This window comes from Engystomops pustulosus, chromosome 5, assembly GCF_040894005.1.
Source record: "Engystomops pustulosus chromosome 5, aEngPut4.maternal, whole genome shotgun sequence".
Classification (NCBI taxonomy): domain Eukaryota; kingdom Metazoa; phylum Chordata; class Amphibia; order Anura; family Leptodactylidae; genus Engystomops; species Engystomops pustulosus.
Genome location: NC_092415.1, coordinates 145,847,089 through 145,863,986, shown reverse-complemented (window position 1 = coordinate 145,863,986; position 16,898 = coordinate 145,847,089). Strand labels below are relative to the sequence as shown.

Below are 16,898 nucleotides of genomic sequence, written 5' to 3'. Positions count from 1 at the left end.
GTTAGGGAAGGGGCAACCAACACACTAAACTTCAGGAGGGCAAATTTTCAGCAACTAAGGGAAGACCTTAAAGGCATAGACTGGGATAATGTTCTCAAAGACAAAAGCCCCACCAAAAATGTGAATTTCTCTCATATATTCTGAAAAAGTCCTGTGAGAAACACATACCTTATGGGAAAAAGCATAAGAGGAACAAGAAACAGCCAATGTGGCTAACTAGTCTTGTAAGGAAAGCAATAAGCGAGAAAGATAAGGCGTTTAAGGTGCTAAAACGTGAAGGTAGCGATGAGGCATTACAGGAAAAAAAATAAAATAAAGAAAAATAAATCCTGTAAAAAGCAGATAAAGGCTGCAAAAATAGAGACTCAGAGAAAAATTGCCAGAGAGAGCAAAAATAATCCCAAATTATTTTTCAAGTATATAAATGATAAGAAACTAAAAACAGAGAGTGTGGGTCCCCTTAGAAATAACATGGGGGTCATGGTGGAAGGAGATGAGGAAAGGGCCAGTCTACTGAATGTCGCCTTCTCAACTGTCTTTACCCAGGAAAATCCCCTGGTGGAAGACACAATGAGGAATAATGTAAACTCTTTTTGGAATGTCAACAGTTTAACCCAGGAAGAGGTACGGCGCCGCCTCGCAAGCACTAAGATAGATAAATCACCGGGGCCAGATGGCATACACCCCCGGGTTCTGCATGAACTATGTACCGTGATAGACAGACCGTTATTTTTAATATTTGAAGATTCACTGAGGACTGGTTATGTTCCACAGGACTGGCGCATAGCAAATGTGGTACCAATATACAATATGGTACCAATATCAAATAGCGATCCTGGAAACTACAGACCCATGAGTCTAACTGCTGTGGTGGGGAAAATATTTGAGGGGTTTGTTAGAAATGCTATCCTGGAGTATCTCACTGTGCACAACCTTATAACCCAGCATCAGCATGGGTTTATGATAGAGATGAGCGAACATGCTCGTCCGAGCTTGATGCTCGGTCGAGCATTAGGGTACTCGAAACTGCTCGTTGCTCGGACGAATACTTTGCCCGCTCGAGAAAATGGCAGCTCCCGCCGTTTTGCTTTTTGGCGGCCAGAAACAGAGCCAATCACAAGCCAGGAGACTCTGCACTCCACCCAGCATGACGTGGTACCCTTACACGTCGATAGCAGTGGTTGGCTGGCCAGATCAGGTGACCCTGGGATAGACTAGCCGCTGGCCGCGCTGCTCGGATCATTCTGTCTCTGGATGCCGCTAGGGAGAGAGCTGCTGCTGGTCAGGGAAAGCGTTAGGGTGTTCTATTAGCTTACTGTTAGGCAGGAGTGATTCTCAAAGAACCCAACAGCCCTTCTTAGGGCTACAATAACGTTCTACTTTTTTTATTTTAATTTGCATCTTTTACCATTTTGTGAGGAATTAGCAGGGGGACTTGCTACCGTTGTGTTTAGCTCTTAGTGGCACACATATCCATAGCAAAGACCGAAGTGGGAAAATTCAGTAGGGGTTGGATTTCTATTAGGCAATAACTCAGTGTCATCTCATCTGGCATAGTAGTGTGCTTCCTTTGATACTTGGCTAGAAAATAGCCATAGGAGAATACAAATAGCTTCTTGAAGCCTACAGTAGCGTTCTATATATTTGATTTCTGGTTGATCTGCTGGTGGCTGTAGTTTCTGCAGTGCATGTACTTGCCAATTCTGAGCAATTTGTAGTGAGACTTGCGACCGCTGTGTTCTGCGCTTAGTGGCGCACATATCCATAGCAAAGGCTGAAGTGGGAAAATTCAGTAGGGGTTGGATTTCTATTAGGCAATAACTCAGTGTCATCTCATCTGGCATAGTAGTGTGCTTCCTTTGATACTTGGCTAGAAAATAGCCATAGGAGAATACAAATAGCTTCTTGAAGCCTACAGTAGCGTTCTATATATTTGATTTCTGGTTGATCTGCTGGTGGCTGTAGTTTCTGCAGTGCATGTACTTGCCAATTCTGAGCAATTTGTAGTGAGACTTGCGACCGCTGTGTTCTGCGCTTAGTGGCGCACATATCCATAGCAAAGGCTGAAGTGGGAAAATTCAGTAGGGGTTGGATTTCTATTAGGCAATAACTCAGTGTCATCTCATCTGGCATAGTAGTGTGCTTCCTTTGATACTTGGCTAGAAAATAGCCATAGGAGAATACAAATAGCTTCTTGAAGCCTACAGTAGCGTTCTATATATTTGATTTCTGGTTGATCTGCTGGTGGCTGTAGTTTCTGCAGTGCATGTACTTGCCAATTCTGAGCAATTTGTAGTGAGACTTGCGACCGCTGTGTTCTGCGCTTAGTGGCGCACATATCCATAGCAAAGGCTGAAGTGGCAAAATTCAGTAGGGGTTGGATTTCTATTAGGCAATAACTCAGTGTCATCTCATCTGGCATAGTAGTGTGCTTCCTTTGATACTTGGCTAGAAAATAGCCATAGGAGAATACAAATAGCTTCTTGAAGCCTACAGTAGCGTTCTATATATTTGATTTCTGGTTGATCTGCTGGTGGCTGTAGTTTCTGCAGTGCATGTACTTGCCAATTCTGAGCAATTTGTAGTGAGACTTGCGACCGCTGTGTTCTGCGCTTAGTGGCGCACATATCCATAGCAAAGGCTGAAGTGGGAAAATTCAGTAGGGGTTGGATTTCTATTAGGCAATAACTCAGTGTCATCTCATCTGGCATAGTAGTGTGCTTCCTTTGATACTTGGCTAGAAAATAGCCATAGGAGAATACAAATAGCTTCTTGAAGCCTACAGTAGCGTTCTATATATTTGATTTCTGGTTGATCTGCTGGTGGCTGTAGTTTCTGCAGTGCATGTACTTGCCAATTCTGAGCAATTTGTAGTGAGACTTGCGACCGCTGTGTTCTGCGCTTAGTGGCGCACATATCCATAGCAAAGGCTGAAGTGGCAAAATTCAGTAGGGGTTGGATTTCTATTAGGCAATAACTCAGTGTCATCTCATCTGGCATAGTAGTGTGCTTCCTTTGATACTTGGCTAGAAAATAGCCATAGCAATAGGATAGGATTGTTTGGTTCTAAAAACTCAAAAAAAAACAAAAAACACAAAAAAAACACACAAAAAAAAAAAAAAAAGTAAAAAAAAAAAAAAAGTTATAACTCTCATTTTAAAAATGTTTAACCCCAGGGCTAGGGGTAGAGGACGAGGGCGGGGACGTGGGCGTCCAACTACTGCAGGGGTCAGAGGCCGTGGTCCTGGGCGGGGTGAGACACCACCTGCTGATGAGGGAGCAGGGGAACGCCGCAGAGCTACACTCCCTAGGTTCATGTCTGAAGTTACTGGGACTCGTGGTAGAGCACTGTTGAGGCCAGAACAGTGCGAACAGGTGATGTCGTGGATTGCTGACAATGCTTCGAGCAATTTGTCCACCACCAGTCAGTCTTCCACGCAGTCCACCCATGTCACCGAAATCCCCACTCCTCCAGCTCCTGCACCTCAGCCTCCTCCCCCCCAGTCTGCCCCCTCCCAGGAAAATTTGCCATTTGAACCGGCATACTCTGAGGAACTGTTTTCTGGACCCTTCCCACAGTCACAAACCACTTGTCCGGTTGCTGCTGAGCAATTTTCCGATGCCCAGGTTTTCCACCAGTCACAGTCTGTGGGTGATGATGACCTTCTTGACGTAGTGGAAGTGTGTAAAGAGGTGTCCGACGATGAGGAGACACGGTTGTCAGACAGTGGGGAAGTTGTTGTCAGGGCAGGAAGTCCGAGGGGGGAGCAGACTGAGGGATCGGAGGATGATGAGGTGACAGACCCAAGCTGGGTTGAGAGGCCGGGTGAACACAGTGCTTCTGAGACGGAGGAGAGTCCTCGACCTGAACAGGTTGGAAGAGGCAGTGGTGGGGCCAGACGGAGAGGCAGGGCCAGAGCTGGTGCATCAGCGCCACTGTCAACTAGTGAAGCTCCCGTGGTGAGGGCTCTTGCGGCGAGGGCTAGATCTTCAGAAGTGTGGAGGTTCTTTAAGGAAACACCGGATGACCGACGGACTGTGGTGTGCAACATTTGCCAAACCAGGCTCAGCAGGGGTTCCACCACTACTAGCTTAACTACCACCAGTATGCGCAGGCATATGAATGCTAAGCACCCCACTCAGTGGCAACAAGCCCGTTCACCTCCGGCCGTGCACACCACTGCTCCTTCCCCTGTGTCAGCTGCTAGTCAGCCCCCTGCCCAGGACCCTGGCCCAAAAACCCCATCGTCGCCTCCACGATCCTCCACAGCATCCACCAGCGTTCAGCTCTCCATACCCCAGACGCTGGAGCGGAAACGCAAATATAGTGCAACCCACCCGCACGCCCAAGCCCTTAATGTGCACATCTCCAGATTGCTTAGCCTGGAGATGCTGCCCTATAGGCTAGTAGAGACCGAGGCCTTTCGCAACCTCATGGCGGCGGCCGCCCCTCGGTATTCGGTCCCCAGCCGCCACTACTTTTCCCGATGTGCCGTCCCAGCCCTGCACCAGCACGTGTCAGACAACATCATCCGTGCCCTGACCAACGCCGTTTCTGACAAGGTCCACCTGACCACGGACACGTGGACGAGTGCTGCCGGGCAGGGCCACTATATATCGCTGACGGCACATTGGGTTAACTTGGTGGAGGCTGGGACCGAGACTGACCCTGGGGCTGCTCATATACTGCCGACGCCGAGGATTGCGGGGCCTACCTCGGTCCAGGTGTTTCAGGCCTACTATGCCTCCTCCTCCTCCCACCCCTCCTCCACCTCCTCCTCCGAACTACCATCCGTGGGCACGGCGCCATCAGTCGGTAGCTCTAGGCACAGCAGCAGTGCCGTCGCTAAGCGACAGCAGGCGGTGCTCAAACTGCTGAGCCTAGGCGACAAAAGGCACACCGCCCAAGAGCTATTACAGGGCATCACGGCGCAGACTGATCTGTGGCTGGCACCGCTGAACCTCAAGCCGGGAATGGTTGTGTGTGACAACGGCCGTAACCTGGTGGCGGCTCTGCAACTCGGCAGACTGACACATGTGCCATGCCTGGCCCATGTGTTAAATCTGATAGTGCAGCGTTTCCTCAAGACATACCCCAATCTGTCTGATTTGCTCACGAAGGTGCGCCGCATCTGTGCGCATTTCAGGAAGTCCAGCCCAGATGCTGCCACTCTCAGGGCAGCGCAGCGCCGCCTCCAACTGCCCGCTCACCGACTGTTGTGCGACGTGCCCACGAGGTGGAATTCAACACTGACCATGTTATCCAGAGTTTACCAGCAGCGCAGAGCGATTGTAGACTGCCAGATGTCAACTTCCACCAGAACTGGTAGTCAGGTCAGTCAGCTTCCTCAAGTCTACAATGAGGAGTGGACGTGGATGTCTGATATCTGTCAGGTGCTGAGTAACTTTGAGGAGTCAACACAGATGGTCAGTGGCGATGCCGCCATCATCAGCCTCACCATCCCGCTGCTTGGCCTGTTGAAAAACTCTCTGGTCAGCATGAAGTCGGAAGCTTTGCGCTCGTCACAAGAGACGGGGGAAGAATATTCCCTTGTTGATAGCCAAAGCACCCTGAGGTCTGTTTCTCAGCGCATATCGGAGGAGGTGGAGGTGGAGGAGGATGAGGAGGAAGAGGAGGAGAATGTTGGCGAGACACAAGAGGGGACCATTGTTGAGTCCTTCACTGTTCAGCGTGTATGGGCAGAAGAAGAGGAGTTGGAGGAGTTGGAGGAGGAGGAAATGGACAGTCAGGCCAGTGAGGGGAGTGAATTCTTACGCGTTGGTACTCTGGCGCATATGGCAGATTTCATGCTAGGCTGCCTATCCCGTGACCCTCGCGTTCAAAGAATTTATTCCAGCACCGATTACTGGGTGTTCACTCTCCTGGACCCACGGTACAAGCAAAATCTTGCCACTCTCATCCCTGCAGAGGAAAGGAGTGTGAGAATGCATGAATACCAGCAGGCCCTGGTGCACAAGCTGAAACAGTATTTCCCTTCTGACAGCGCTAGCGGCAGAGTGCGTAGTTCTGCGGGACAAGTAGCGAGGGAGAGTAGGCGAGCAGGCAGCTTGTCCAGCACTGGCAAGGGTACGCTTTACAAGGCTTTTGCCAGCTTTATGTCACCCCAGCAAGACACTGTCACCTGTCCCCAGTCTCGGCAGAGTAGGGCTGATCTTTACAGAAAGATGGTGAGGGAGTACGTAGCTGACCATACCATCGTCCTAAATGATCACACAGCTCCCTACAACTACTGGGTTTCAAAGCTGGACATGTGGCACGAACTGGCGCTGTACGCCTTGGAGGTTCTTGCCTGCCCTGCCGCTAGCGTCTTGTCCGAGCGGGTTTTCAGTGCAGCTGGTGGCATCATCACCGATAAGCGTACACGCCTGTCGACTGACAGCGCTGACAGGCTGACGCTTATTAAAATGAATAAAGGCTGGATTTCTCAGAATTTCCAATCTCCACCAGGTGAAGGAAGCTCAACCTGAATAATTGATCCACTCCTCCTCCTCCTCCTCATTTTCCTCCTTCTCCTCCTCTTTGTACAGTAAAGCAGAGGAAAATGGCTATTTTTTGACAGGGCCCACTGGCTCTTGCTATACTTCATGCATTTAATTTTTCTGGAGGGCCACCTACCCGGTCCTCTGTTTGAAACAATTTTTGTGAGTGCCACATACAGGCACTCAATCTATTCCATTTTTCTGGAGGGCCACCTACCCGGTCCTCTGGTTTGAACAATTTTTGGGACTGCCACATACAGGCACTCAATCTATTCCATTTTACTGGAGGGCCACCTACCTGCTCCTCTGGTTTGAAGAATTTTTGGGACTGCCACATACAGGCACTCAATCTATTCCATTTTACTGGAGGGCCACCTACCTGCTCCTCTGGTTTGAAACATTTTTGGGACTGCCACATACAGGCACTCAATCTATCCCATTTTACTGGAGGGCCACCTACCTGCTCCTCTGGTTTGAAGAATTTTTGGGACTGCCACATACAGGCACTCAATCTATTCCATTTTACTGGAGGGCCACCTACCTGCTCCTCTGGTTTGAAACATTTTTGGGACTGCCACATACAGGCACTCAATCTATCCCATTTTACTGGAGGGCCACCTACCTGCTCCTCTGGTTTGAAACATTTTTGGGACTGCCACATACAGGCACTCAATCTATCCCATTTTACTGGAGGGCCACCTACCTGCTCCTCTGGTTTGAAACATTTTTGGGACTGCCACATACAGGCACTCAATCTATTCCATTTTACTGCAGGGCCACCTACCTGCTCCTCTGGTTTGAACAATTTTTGGGACTGCCACATACAGGCACTCAATCTATTCCATTTTACTGGAGGGCCACCTACCTGCTCCTCTGGTTTGAACAATTTTTGGGACTGCCACATACAGGCACTCAATCTATCCCATTTTACTGGAGGGCCACCTACCTGCTCCTCTGGTTTGAAAAATGTTTGGGACTGCCACATACAGGCACTATCCAAATTAAATTGTCTCCATAGCAGCCTCCACACGTTGTCTCCATTCCTACCTCCAAAAGTCGTCCATATAGCTGCCTCCATACATCGTCCCTTTATCAAACGAGGTGTGTCAGGCAGAAATTTGGGTTGTTTTCATGGATTCCACATCAAAGTTGTTAACTTTGTCGCCACCCTGCTGTGTAATCCACAAAATATACTTGCAAACTTTTACCATTTAGGGATATTATTTCAGCGCTTCTTGCGCATCTGTTTACATTCCCCTCACCCGCCATATCCTAAACTTATAAGAACGCTACTACACTTGATCTTATACAAAAGTGCTGTTTGGGGAGTAGCCTAGAGACAGGGGCTTGGATTTGCGAAAGCTCGCCTGGCAGCGGAGCGCCAGCTCCATGCGCATCATGCGCTTCTTGCGCATCTGTTTACATTCCCCTCACCCGGCATATCCTAAACTTATAAGAACGCTACTACACTTGATCTTATACAAAAGGTTCTTAGAAGTGCTGTTTGGGGAGTAGCCTAGAGACAGGGGCTTGGATTGGCGAAAGCTCGCCTGGCAGCGGAGCGCCAGCTCCATGCCAAGATCCAACTAACATAGTTTTAACTGCAGCACCTTTAATCTACTACTAGTTCACTGCCTCCATACATGGTCCCCTTATCAAACGAGCTGTGTCAGGCAGAATTTTGGGTTGTTTTCATGGCTTCCATGTTAACTTTGTCGCCACCCTGCTGTGTAATCCACAAAATATACTGGCAAACTTTTATCATGTACCGATATTATTTGAGCACTTCTTGCTCACCTCCTTTGGTTCCTCTCTGCCACCCATTGGTTTGAAGCCTGAGTCCATTTAGGGTATGTCGCCATGCCACTCTCTAGCCTGCTGCCGCTGCCTCTGCCTCTGCATGCCGTCCCCTATAGTGTCAGGGTCAATTATTGGATGTTTTACATGCTATCTAGCTTCATTCTGTCACTCTGTCATGGCCATGCTGTTGCCCATAATTTTGGCATAATGGTGCGATTAAGCAGCCTCAGAGGCATCCATGCATGCTGCCCCTGCTGTTTCCTGTCCATTTCCGTGGTGTTTCCATCCTTTTATGAGGTTCCCAGGTGTTTGGCCAAGCTTCCCTGTGCAGAGCCTTGGTCCCCTTGAAAAATGCTCGAGTCTCCCATTGACTTCAATGGGGTTCGTTATTCGAGACGAGCACTCGAGCATCGGGAAAAGTTCGTCTCGAATAACGAGTACCCGAGCATTTTAGTGTTCGCTCATCTCTAGTTTATGAGAGATCGGTCCTGTCAGACTAATCTGATTGGTTTCTACGAGGAGGTAAGTTCAAGACTGGATCTGGGGGACGCTGTGGATGTTGTATATCGGGACTTTTCAAAGGCATTTGACACCGTGCCACATAAAAGGTTGGTATATAAAATGAGACTGCTGGGAATAGGAGAAAATCTGTGTATTTGGGTAAGTAATTGGCTTAGTGATAGAAAACAGAGGGTCGTCATTAATGGCACATTCTCAGATTGGGTTGAGGTTACTAGTGGAGTGCCACAGGGGTCAGTATTGGGGCCACTTCTTTTTAATATTTTTATTAATGACCTTGTAGTGGGTTTACACAGTCAAGTTTCAATATTTTCAGGTGATACTAAGCTGTGTAAAGTAATAAATACTGAGGTCGATAGTTTAGAATTACAGAGGGATTTGTGGAAGCTTGAGGAGTGGGCAGAGAAATGGTTGATGAGATGTAGATGTAGATAAATGTAAAGTTAATCACTTGGGCCATGGAAACAAAAAGTATAATTATGTTCTAAACGGTCAATTACTTGGTAAAACTGGAGCTGAAAAGGACTTGGGGGTATTGGTGGATGGTAAACTTAATTTTAGTGACCAGAGCCAGGAAACTACTGCCAAAGCAAATAAAATTATGGGATGTATCAAGAGAGGAATAGATTCTCATGATAAAGACATAGTTTTGCCCTTATACAAATCGCTGGTCACACCATAAATGGAATATTGTGTACAGTTTTGGGCACCAGTGTATAAAAAGGATATAGTAGAGCTGGAACAAGTGCAGAGGAGAGCAACCAGGATTATTAGGGGAATGGGGTGATTAGAATACAATGACAGATTACAAAATTTGGGATTATTCAGTTTAGAAAAAAGACGACTGAGGGGAGACCTCATTACAATGTACAAATACCTGAATGGACAGTACAAGGATCTCTCCAAAGATCTTTTTATACCTCGGCCTGTGACCAGGACAAGGAGGCATCCTCTACGCCTAGAGGAGAGGCGATTTTACCATCAACATAGACAAAGGTTCTTTACTGTACGAGCAGTGAGACTATGGAACTCTCTGCCGCAGGAGGTTGTTATGGCGGACTCTATGTACATGTTCAAGAAAGGCCTGGATGCCTTTCTGGAGAGCAAAAATATCACGGGTAATGGGGATAAAACATTTATTTAATTCTTAAAGGTTGGACTTGATGGACTTGCGTCTTTTTCCAGCCTTATATACTATGATACTATGATATTAAATGTCGAGAAAATTAAAGACATGATCAACGAACTACGGAAAAATAAAACAATCTGGGAACCCATCACCATTAAAGGCTAAATCCTTTCACATCTGTAAAAAGATCCTGATAATGTTTTATGAAACCACAATTGCGAGCATCATTTTTCCTGTTTCTTGTTGGAGAGGATTAATCAAAAAGAGGGAAGGAAATAAGATTGTGAAGATTATATTGTGGGCCTAGAACACAATCATTTAACTGCCTATGGAAATTTACATCAATTATAGGAAAGAAACCACACCCCATATTTCCAGTCTTAGCCAAACAACTAAGTACAATCAGCGATTGTTACAGCCAGATGAACTGTTAGACAGAGAGGTTTCAAAACTACTTTATACATAAATGAATTGACCTAATTAGTAAGTCAATTAGCACCAATAGGACATGGAGTGTGACCAACCCAACCTTGTTGCAACTCAACCAAGTAATATAGTCCTTTGTGTTCCTGTCTGCTTGGATGTCATTTTATGCTCATACAGCTTGTACAAAGCAATCAATAAAGTTGCATTGTATTGTATAAATATGCCTCGGTGACTTCTCACCTCGGTTTTGCACTGGAAAGGATTCAGCTGTCGTCCATTACAAAAAGCCTAAATAAAATTCCTTTCCCATTAAACATGTTTATCTATTGTTTAGTTTATTGCATTCTTATTCATTCAAGTGAATACTTCCTGTCACAACCTCTTATTTCTCAAAATACTTGACCCGTAGACACCAGTTTAATCAAAGTAAAGGATCCGGTTGCCTCTTTACCAATATTAAAAGGCCGCCATATTTGAAGGTATCAAATGTCCCTCTGCACAGAATGATCCCGCTACCATGTTATTCCCATAAAATCAATCATTATATACTGCAGTCCCAAGATAGTAACACTCTTAAATATGTGAAAATCTGCAATGTGCACCAAGGTCTATTTCTGGTAATGCACAGATGAATTTGTTTCCACATGTTTACAATACCAAAACAGATGTTACTACTGCTCCAAAGACACTTAAAGCTTTGATCATACAATAGTTGAACTTTTTTTTCTGTGTATCTTGGAGGTCGCTTGCTAACCACAAAAGAAACATGTTAATAACCAGCTGCTACTAATAATGATCACATATAGTGCAAATGAATGGAATTCTTCCACCTGCCATTTGGTTGCAAGACCCGAAGGCATGGCTGAGAACTGATGGAATTAAGAAGGAACCTAACATGCAAATTAACCCATCCAAAACAAATGCTTCATTAAATACTATGATTAAAAAGTATTGCCCTTATCCCTAAATGGTTCCTTTCCATGACTGGAATCTTAAAAACCAGTTTGTAAATTTATATACACGCTGCCTTATGAAACTAGTACTTAGGGACCGTCTGCTTATATTCAACTAGAGACAAATACAACTCCATTTAATTTCCCTTTCAGGGGCAGTAGGAAGTTATACACAATCCCTTGCTGGAAAAAGAAGGAGAGACTCAGATGGTGATTCGGCACTACTACATCATAAAATACTCCCCCAGAAAGGTGGGGGCTGAGAGAGAGGCCTGGCTTTGTGAAGAGAAATCAACCTCATGCTTCTCTTGGGAATTCTAGGAAAATAGGCAGGATGGGATAAGGAAAACCACGCCTCTTTTAGGTACCTTCTAAGGCAGCTCCCTCGACATCAAGCCTACAAGAGGCCTTAAAACGCTCCCATAGTAAAACGTCCATGGCTATAAGTATCCACAGGCCTACACAACAGGTGTGGAGGTAGCTCCTCCCTTAGCTGGCCCTGCCCCCTCCTCCATTATCTCATTTCTTCCAGGAAGAGGAGGGGAGATAGAGGAGGACAGGAGGCCACTATATGAGGGGAGATGGAGGAGGAAAGGAGGTCACAAAAGTAAAGGGAGGATAAAATAAAATTATATGTTGCACCTCTGTGAGGTGGTTGACAACAGGAAGTGGGCACTATGCTATGTGGGGGCCATGTAGGTTGATATTATACTATGTTTGGGGTGGGAAAAGGGGTGATACAATGGGTATGGTTTCTGAAAAAAAGGACTTTTTGTCGCTCTTTCTCTAGCCCAAAAGTTGGGAAGTATAATAAAGCATTTCATCCTATCTCCATGAGAAAATTGCTTCTGCAATTCTCTCTCCCTGCAGCCCTGACTTGTAAGGCACTAGGACCTGTAATTATGTCATCGGGTCACGTGCCTCATACTAAATCACCTAGAGGCAGGGCTTTGATTATGTTAGTGCTCTGCAGCTACAGGCTGTGATTAGCTGGGGAGCTGCAGGAGAAGGGAGGCCAGCTGCACAGAGGGATTTAAGAGTAGATGGGTTGAGTGGATTCATAAAATATAGGGGGTTGAAAGTTTTTGCTATACCTATAAGTGTTTGTTTGGGAAGGTATGAGGTAAAGTGAGGGCACGTGGAGCTGAGTCTATCTAGGGGGAATAGTACTTATAAATTGATGTTAGCTAATGGTATGTGTGGGAGATAAGGGAGATTTAATGTAGCAGAGCTGTGTGCATGAAACAGAGCAGTTTGTGTGGGAACTATTGCAGAGGAGTGTGTCAGGAGTGTGACAATCAGGAAATTTAAATAGGTGTGAAATGTACGGTAATTTTTTCTTTTTTTGAGGTTCAAATCTGGGAGGACTCGCCCCTCCACCCTGCTGTGTGCTACATTATGGCCTGTGTGTAAGGGGCCTAAATCTGTGAATGATTTCAAATCTGTTATTTCCAATCTGGTTCACCATAAAAATAATCATATTTAGTTGCAGTTGAAATGTTGCAGTTTTCATGCCTGGGTATATAAAAAGAACTTACTTATTATACTAGAATCCAAGGAGTGCTTAAACTTGTTTATATGGAACCTGGATTACCAGATGGCGTGCACCCTCTAATATGCTATAACCTCTAGTTACTACCTCCAGTCAGGGCCAGATCATATGGGGGGCTCCCGGGGCACGAGCCCCGGGGCCCCCACCACTTAGCCCTTATAGTTATTATAGGGGACTCTATATAGTCAAAGGGGGGTATATAGTTATTATAGGGGGACTGTATATAGTTATTATAGGAGTATATAGTTATTATAGGGGGACAGTATATAGGGGAGCTGTATATAGCGGTTGCTGGGGGAGCTGTGTACAGGGGAGCTGTATATAGTGATTGCTGGGGGAGCTGTATATAGTGGTTGCTGGGGGAGCTATATACAGTGATTGCTGGGGGAGCGGTATACAGTGATTGCTGGGGGAGCGGTATACAGTGGTTGCTGGGGGAGCTGTATATAGTGATTGCTGGGGGAGCTGTATATAGTGATTGCTGGGGGAGCTGTATATAGTGATTGCTGGGGGAGCTGTATATAGTGATTGCTGGGGGAGCTGTATATAGTGATTGCTGGGGGAGCTGTATATAATGATTGCTGGGGGAGCTGTATATAGCGTTTTCTGGGGGAGCTGTATATAGCGGTTGCTGGGGGAGCTGTATATAGCGATTGATGGGGGAGCTGTATATAGCGATTGATGGGGGAGCTGGATACAGTGATTGCTCGGGGAGCTGGATACAGTGATTGCTCGGGGAGCTGGATACAGTGATTGCTCGGGGAGCTGGATACAGTGATTGCTCGGGGAGCTGGATACAGTGATTGCTCGGGGAGCTGGATACAGTGATTGCTCGGGGAGCTGGATACAGTGATTGCTCGGGGAGCTGGATACAGTGATTGCTGGGGAAGCTGGATACAGTGATTGCTGGGGGAGCTGGATACAGTGATTGCTGGGGGAGCTGGATACAGTGGTTGCTGGGGGAGCTGGATACAGTGGTTGCTGGGGGAGCTGGATACAGTGGTTGCTGGGGGAGCTGGATACAGCGGTTGCTGGGGGAGCTGGATACAGCGGTTGCTGGGGGAGCTGGATACAGCGGTTGCTGGGGGAGCTGGATACAGCGGTTGCTGGGGGAGCTGGATACAGCGGTTGCTGGGGGAGCTGGATACAGCGGTTGCTGGGGGAGCTGGATACAGCGGTTGCTGGGGGAGCTGGATACAGCGGTTGCTGGGGGAGCTGGATACAGCGGTTGCTGGGGGAGCTGGATATAGTGATTGCTGGGGGAGCTGTATACAGTGGTTGCTGGGGAGAGCTGTATACAGCGGTTGCTGGGGGAGCTGTATACAGTGATTGCTGGGGGAGCTGTATATAGTGATTGCTGGGGGAGCTGTATACAGTGGTTGCTGGGGGAGCTGTATATAGTGATTGCTGGGGGAGCTGTATATAGTGATTGCTGGGGGAGCTGTATACAGTGATTGCTGGGGGAGCTGTATACAATGATTGCTGGGGGAGCTATATACAGTGATTGCTGGGGGAGCTGTGTATAGCGGTTGCTCAGGAGTGGCATGTAGCGATTGCTGTCTGGACTACATTCAATGGAGGCCCCCACCATATTTTTTGCGCCCAGGGGCCCCCACCAACCTTGATTCGGCCCTGCCTCCAGTGCTTTATCCTTTATTGGATTTATCACCTGTCACTGCCAGCTTCTGTCTTTATACAGCTGCTCAGCTATGAAGCAAGTCAACAGTGGTTGACATAATGTCAGCCTCTATAAATGAATACAGTAAACCTATACACAGGAAAGATGTGGTTATAACTTGTTTATTATTTTTTTTTACCCATCTGGGAAACATATAAAAAAACATACTCTTGGACAACCCCTTATAGGACTTACATTGTACCATTGTGTTAAATCTCTATGCACAGTGGCTATGGTCCAAGCTGCTGATGAGTAATAGTATGTAGACATGATACAGAATAAAAAATAACCTGTCACATCTATCTGTACACTTATATTTGGTTTTATATGATATTTTCAAGCAAAAAGACTCACTGTAGCATGAATTTACAAAGTCTACAATTAGACTATTTTCTTTCAATAGCAAAATGAACAATTTGCAGAAAATGTTACCTGTAATAGAGCAATATATAATATGAGGGGATGTTTCCATAAGATCTTCATAACCTAAACCCATTTCAGCTAGCTTTCCAGGAATGTAATTTTCTATGAGAACATCACAGGCTTGTGCAAGCTGAAAAATAAATAGAGATATACAGTTATTGCGTAAATAGGGCAGAAAATTAGCCTTAACTGTATATACTGCAGCTTTAGGCCAGTGATGGCAAACCTTTTAGGCACTGAGTGCCAAAACTACAAGCAAAAGCCAGATATTTTTTACAAAGTGCCAAATTCCAATTTAAAGTAATTCACAGGTTTCAAACATATTGGCGCCCTGATGACACCAAAACAAGGGAAAGAAGGAGAAATTTGGATTGTTATTGTAGTTTCCCTCTAAAGTCCCCTTAACAGGATGAATCATGGGTCCAGAGAAGAGGCTACAATGATAATCAAGCTCTGTACACACCTCATTGATTCAGGTTTTGAGTCCTGAATGTTGACCTTTGTGCTGGGCGATGGGTGCCCAAAGAGAGGGTTCCGAGTGCCACCTCTGGCACCCGTGCCATAGGTTCGCCACCACTGCTTTAGGCTGTATGAACCTTCAAGTGTTGAAACTATCACAGCTGTTAAATATCGCTTTCGAAGACTATTGTAACAGACAAATTAAAAATAAAGAACCATTTCTATAAATACTAGAAACTTTATAAAAATAAAATGCAATGTTGATTTACTGTACTTAACATGAGACAGCATAAACAGTTGTAGTAAAAAGGAGAGTGCAACTTGCAAGTGATTGTATTTAATATTCCATGCCATGTACTGGGAAGCTGGAAAAAAATTCCAAATGAAAATTGTAAAAAAAAAAAACACATTTGCACCGTATTCCTGAGGCTTGGATTTTACGTCTTTCACTGTGCGCCCCAAATGACGTGTCTACTTCATTCTTTGGGTCGGGGCGATCACAGGGATAACAAATTTGTATAGGTTTTTTAATGTTTTCATACATTTACAAAAATTAAAAACCTCCTGTACAAAGAAAATTCTTCATTTTTCCATCTCCTGCCGCTAATAGCTTTTTCATACTTTGATGTACGGAGCTTTGGGTGGTGTAATTTTTTGTAACTTTTGATTATGTTTTAGATGCTATCATTTTGTGCATCTAGATTTTTCAAAATGGCAAAAAAGTGGCATTTTTTACTTTGGGCGCTATTTTCCGTTATGGGATAAACGCCGGGAATAACAGTTATTATATTTTGATAGATCGGACATTTTGGGACCCGGCAATACCTAACATGTTTATGGTTTTTAAGGGGGTTTTTTATGGTGTTTAAGGGTTTTTTTAATACAAATTATACCTTTTTTTTATTTTTGTTTTTACTATTTTTCAGACCCCTTTGGGTACTTTAACCCGAGGTTGTTCGATTTACCCTACCATACTACTGTATGGCAGTATATGGGGATTTTATACATCATTCATTACAATGTGCAAAATCGAATCTACAGACCCGAGGGCTGTCATGGCAACAGATGGATCCGATATCCGCCCCTCCCACGTGACGCGCCCAGGATCTAAAATCCTCTGGCAGCTTTGCTGAAAATGTCTACAAGGTTAACACCCGCGATCGGTGACAGCATTGGTGTTACTGGTGGGTGTTTGCTGCAACAGGGCTCTTAAAAAGTGAGCATGAATATTATCAGGGACAGATTTTCCATTAATCTCATATGCAATCTGAATAGTGATCCTGATCCACAAAGCAATGGATGTGGAGAGGCTTTATCCCTTTTATTCTATCCTGCAAAGAGAACAAACAAGCTATCCAAACTTCTCCAGGATGAAAGATAGTCTAAGTACTGGATAATGCTTCTCCTCACGTCTAAACAATGAAAAGTCTTTTTCCTCTCTGATTTGGGATCATTACA

General features: G+C 45.6%; 1 protein-coding gene across 3 annotated transcripts in view; it reads right to left on the bottom strand.

Moving 5' to 3' along the window:
- Positions 1 to 16,898, bottom strand: part of SUGCT (succinyl-CoA:glutarate-CoA transferase) — a 570,063-nt gene that overhangs the window by 519,403 nt on the left and 33,762 nt on the right. For all 3 annotated transcript variants that reach the window (XM_072153333.1, XM_072153331.1, XM_072153330.1), the window contains exon 6: positions 14,991 to 15,111. In XM_072153333.1, the coding sequence (XP_072009434.1) occupies positions 14,991 to 15,111 (121 nt within the window). The remainder of the gene's footprint in view (positions 1 to 14,990; positions 15,112 to 16,898) is intronic.